At 34.6% G+C, this 5000-nt stretch overlaps 1 protein-coding gene across 1 annotated transcript in view; it reads left to right on the forward strand.

Annotated features, from left to right (window-relative positions):
- LOC119573079 (dynactin subunit 4-like) overlaps positions 1–5000 on the forward strand; it is an 11853-nt gene that overhangs the window by 841 nt on the left and 6012 nt on the right. The window contains exons 2-6 of the mRNA XM_037920100.1: positions 2915–2985; positions 3357–3535; positions 3922–4139; positions 4299–4401; positions 4815–4998. Coding sequence (XP_037776028.1) covers positions 2915–2985; positions 3357–3535; positions 3922–4139; positions 4299–4401; positions 4815–4998 — 755 coding nt within the window. The remainder of the gene's footprint in view (positions 1–2914; positions 2986–3356; positions 3536–3921; positions 4140–4298; positions 4402–4814; positions 4999–5000) is intronic.

Genomic DNA, 5000 nt, shown 5'->3' on the forward strand with positions numbered 1-5000 from the left:
CTCGCGTAACCAGAGTTCTTAATGTCGCATTTTCTACAAGTTGGCATGAAGTGCTAATAAAGGGGGGGGGGTACAGGGGAGAAAGGTTAGGTTTGGATTTTGGGTTCGCATAATACCCTGCTTTTAGGACTTTGGTCCTGGTGGGTGCATTTCTCATGGTAACAAGCACCAAGTTATGTTTGGAACCCTGCAAGGTCTTTATTGCCCATAATGCTTTAAAATAAACATTCACTATACTGTTTTACTAGTGTCTTTATTGTATACACACTGTAAGTTTTATAACTACTCAGATACATTGATAACTTATCAGTAACTGACAAACAAGAAAGTAACTTGAGATTGCAAAAATAAAGTTCCTTAAAATTACATACCAGCCATCTTATGATTGTCTGCAACTATTATTGTATATATACAAATTCTTTTGGAATATCTTCTTGTCCTGCTGGACCAATGGCAGAGGGTGAGAAGGAAGAGATGAGCAATATGTCCTGGACACCAAAATCAGTGTTCTGTTCTTCCATCTTGTTTACCTCTATAAGAGAAGAGGTAATTCTCTACAGTATGGATGCACTTGCCAGAGATGAAGTTCCCAGTTCCACATCAAAAACTTTATTCAACATCTAAATTGCTGTGACTGGGTGTGCCGTTCGTGCAGTGCCTTAGGATAGAGGCACTGCCCCAGCAAACATTGTGATCACCTAAGTATGCACGGCAAGATAGAGCTGAAATTTGGGAGGTTGGAGAGGACTTAAGCTCTGATCGGCACTTTCTGCAGTCCTCTTTTATTTGTTGGTTAACCATTTCTGTATCAGTGACTATAACTACTTGTCCTCTAAAGAATATCATCAAGAATTTGCCCTAGTTGTGTGTGTCCATACAGTAAAGATTAACCAAGATGAGTTCTGAATGTAAACGTCATATTTTCATAGATATTCAGGTATTAATTTGGTAAATGATTTGGTAGATTGTACTAATTAACTAATTATGGTTTTCTTCATTAAACATTTTTTTGTGTAATTGTATTGATGGTGTCCTATCCAAGTCTGCTGGAAAGTTGCAGTGACCTGTGAAGACCTACAATTTAATTCTTACTTAATAGTAGAGTAGAGTGTAGTGATAGCCAAAGCCTCCACACTTCACACTCTTACAGTCCAGGCAATGTATCTATGGTTAAATATATTTATCCAGGTCAACACTGCCAAGACAGGCAACAACATTAATGGTTATGCTGGGTAGCCTACTCCTTGGCAATCAGTGATTGTTAACAAACTTTAGTAATATGGGAACTTCTAGTAAAAATGTATTTAAAACTTATAGTAGACTTAGATGAAGATACAGCATTAAGTAATATTTTCAATTCTAGGGTTAATCCTTACAGTATAGATACACTAAGCAAGAAAAAAATAATGATATTCTTGTAGAGGACAAAAAGTTGTAGTCTTCGGTTCAAGAAATAATCTGCAGACCTGAATGGTAATACCACAAATAAAGGAAAAAAATGCAGGAAGTGTCATTCACAGCCCAAGGCCAATTGGTCCTCCTAAGTTTCAGCTTGTTGTGCATACCAAGGTGGAGATATTGTTTGCCAGGGTAGTTAGGGGGGCATAGCCCCCCATCAATTCTACCCTCGGGCAGCCCAGTCATGGTAATTTAGATTGGAATAAAGTTTGTGATGTGGAATTGGGGATTTAAACTCGGGAAAATTTGTCCATACTGTAAATAATTAGCAATTCTAGAAATTATATGTATGAAAATATAACCCACATTTGTTTAACTCTTGTTTGTTTACATTAACCCAATTCTGTCAGGAAAATGCTGTATTCATTTTTTTTTTTTTCTTGTGAAATGTCTCTGCACATAGATGGCTCTGCTAGTGCTTAGCCACGAAGGGGTCAATTAGTAAACCTTGTGACCTTACCTGATTTCTCCTCTCCTTGAATTGGCGGGAAAAAGTTTTTTTAAAATTTATGCTATGAATATCGGTGATGTTAATTATATTATAGACATAATTACTATAATGTTATTGACATTAGTAACAGCAATATGAAATAATGTAAAATATTTTTGAAAATCAAGGAAAAGGGTAAACAGGCAAGACAGGCAGTACTTGTAGTTGGTTCCTTGGAGACTTTAGTACAAGTGTAGCCATCTATGTGTAAAAACAATTAATATAGTAAACTCACAATGGGCATGGCATGTACGTACATGCCATGCCAATTGGATTTGGGTTAACCAGAGAGTACAGTATTTGGACCATCACCAAAGGCAAAGTATCCTTTAATTGTGAGTGGACAAGCTCAGTTATCATCTGTTATTATAGTGTTGGAAAGAAATAGAATATCTGTATCCATAGTTTTCTGTATGCCATGCATCACATTGTGTTGCACATGTACAGGCTTTCTAGAGGCCACACTGATTGACCACTAGTCTCTTCTAAAACTTTAACTTCCTGAAACTATGAGTATAAAATATGCTGTGATGGAAGCTACACAATATGAAGTCCAATCAGATATTGGTGCAGTGTCAAGCTATTGCCATGGCCTCTGCATTCAGTGTTCTAGCAGAAGACTACAAACCTCCACATATATTTTGGCAAAATGGAGCTTGGTGGTTATTCTATATTTGATGATAAATTTGCCTTTACCAAAGTATTTGTGGTGGAGTATTGGCCTTTACTAGAGGGCTGATTGTCATGGACACATGGTGGAGTTTGTAGCATTTGCCTCTTTATTATTTCTTCTTTAGTTACAGACTTTCATTTAAGGTATCTCCAGGCATCTCCTCTATATATTCATCATATATTTATATTTTGATAACTATATTCCTTATATTTTATTGATAATGGTTTGCAAATATTATGTAAGTGTCAAAAATATGAGACAGCTTGTATTGATATTGCATTTTCTGAATTCAGGTGGACACACTTTTCTGTCCAAACTGTTTGGAGAATATGCCTTCAACTGAAGCCCGGCTCAAGAAGAATAGGTACAGTAGTAGCCTTGTGGTTGAGTTCTATAGTTCATATAAAATTGAGAATGAAGGAAGCTTCTGAAACTGAAAAGAATGCAATATATAGATAGGCAAAATATTTGTTTCCTGGTGCATATATATATATATATATATATATATATATATATATATATATATATATATATATATATATATATATATATATATATATATATATTTTATTTATTTATTTATTTATTTATTTATTTACATATATTTATATTTATATTTATATTTATATTTATATTTATATATATATGTATTTATATAATTTGCTTTTCCACTTTCATTTTTTAATATTTGGTATACCTTTTTTGAATGATATATATATATATTTTTTGTTTTAGGTGTGCCAATTGCTTTGATTGCCCAAGCTGTTGCCACACCCTTTCAACACGTGCAACTAGTATTCAGGCTCCTTCGCCAGAGGACCCAAGCAAAACTGTTGCTAGGAAGGTCTATTATTTGGCTTGCACCAGCTGCAGGTGGACCTCAAGAGATGTTGGACTGAAGGATCAAACTGTGGGTTAGTTTGACTTATGCTTTTTGTTGTTATCATTGATTTATTAGTTGGCCAATTTAATTATGTTTGTGTTATTTCTTTTTAACAACAGTCTGTGTGAATCATGTATTTTTTTTTGCAGAAATGTATCTTATTAGGGAAATCTTATCCTTCATCATATAGTGCAGATGTAATTTTAAGATAAGATTTTCTGAAAATAATTAGAAGTTATTTACATATTTTTCTAACATAATTTAAGGAGTAGAAAAAATGTGGGTAGACTTTTAGCTATCATGAATAATGAAATAGAATCCATTATTATATATTTGAGAGGACCCTCCTTTTTTATTTAATTTATTTTTCATTAGTTACCAAAGATACAGCCAACAAACTCTGTTGATATTTTTTAGCCACTGGCGGTTGGGCAGAACAAGACAATGAACACTATAAGCAGCTGCAGACCCTGTTGGAACATTATCGTTCCTTGGCACAACGTGAGAAACTAGAGAAGGAACGCAAGAGGTTCTCACACCGCAAGTCATCTTATTTCAGTATGACGGACAAATACAGCCTTCCCTCCCTGATTGGAAGGAAGTCACTTTCACCACTGTCTCCTTACTCTCCTAAAGTTAGTTTGTACTTTGGTGAATGCACTGAAGGTGGATATAAATTTAAAAAATAGCTGAAAATATAGTATCTGAAGAGACTCACACGTATTAGGACTGTAAATCCCTTGCACTATTTGATTTTGTTAAAATGTCCATGTTCATTGTATAAATCCAAACAGGGTGATGGCAGCCAAACTTCAGAGTTGACTCCTTCAGAAGCTGCTGAAGAAGTAGAGGGACTTCCTGCTGACATATTTACTGAAGAAGTAAACCTTTCTTCAAGTGAGTAATATAAGATGAAGAATACTTCTTCATTTATAGTATATGTCCCACAGTGAGGTAGTAATTAAATAGGCTTCATTATGTAAATGTTGAACTGAGAGCGGAAAAAGAAGTGGTAGACTGGCAGGTGAAGGACTCTGAATTTGGCTCAGCTGAAATGAATGTATTTTCAGGATTTAGCATTATTTTAAGGCTATATTGATACCTATAGGTGGTTTTCATATTAGCGCAAACTTTGTTTTTAGTTCTTCAACTCCTAAGGCTGGAAATTATTCCCTTAACCTTATGTAATATGTTTGTGTCAATAAATTAAACTACAGGATTGATTGTGAAATAAAAAAAAAATATATTTATTATTCTGTCTTTTATTGTAGTTAAATTATTTTACTTGACTCTGTCCTTTATTTTTGCAGTTACTTCAATGGAGCAAAGAATGGCATCTCCTGAATGGCAGCCAGAGAAGAGTAGTGATCTGTATCCACTTCACAAACACATTTTGGTGAAACGTTCCCTTCGTTGTCGTCATTGTGAGCATAACTTATCCAAACCAGAGTATAATCCCTCGTCTGTCAAGTTCAAGATTCAACTTGGGGCTTTGT

The sequence above is a fragment of the Penaeus monodon genome, chromosome 5 (assembly GCF_015228065.2).
Source record: "Penaeus monodon isolate SGIC_2016 chromosome 5, NSTDA_Pmon_1, whole genome shotgun sequence".
NCBI lineage: Eukaryota > Metazoa > Arthropoda > Malacostraca > Decapoda > Penaeidae > Penaeus > Penaeus monodon.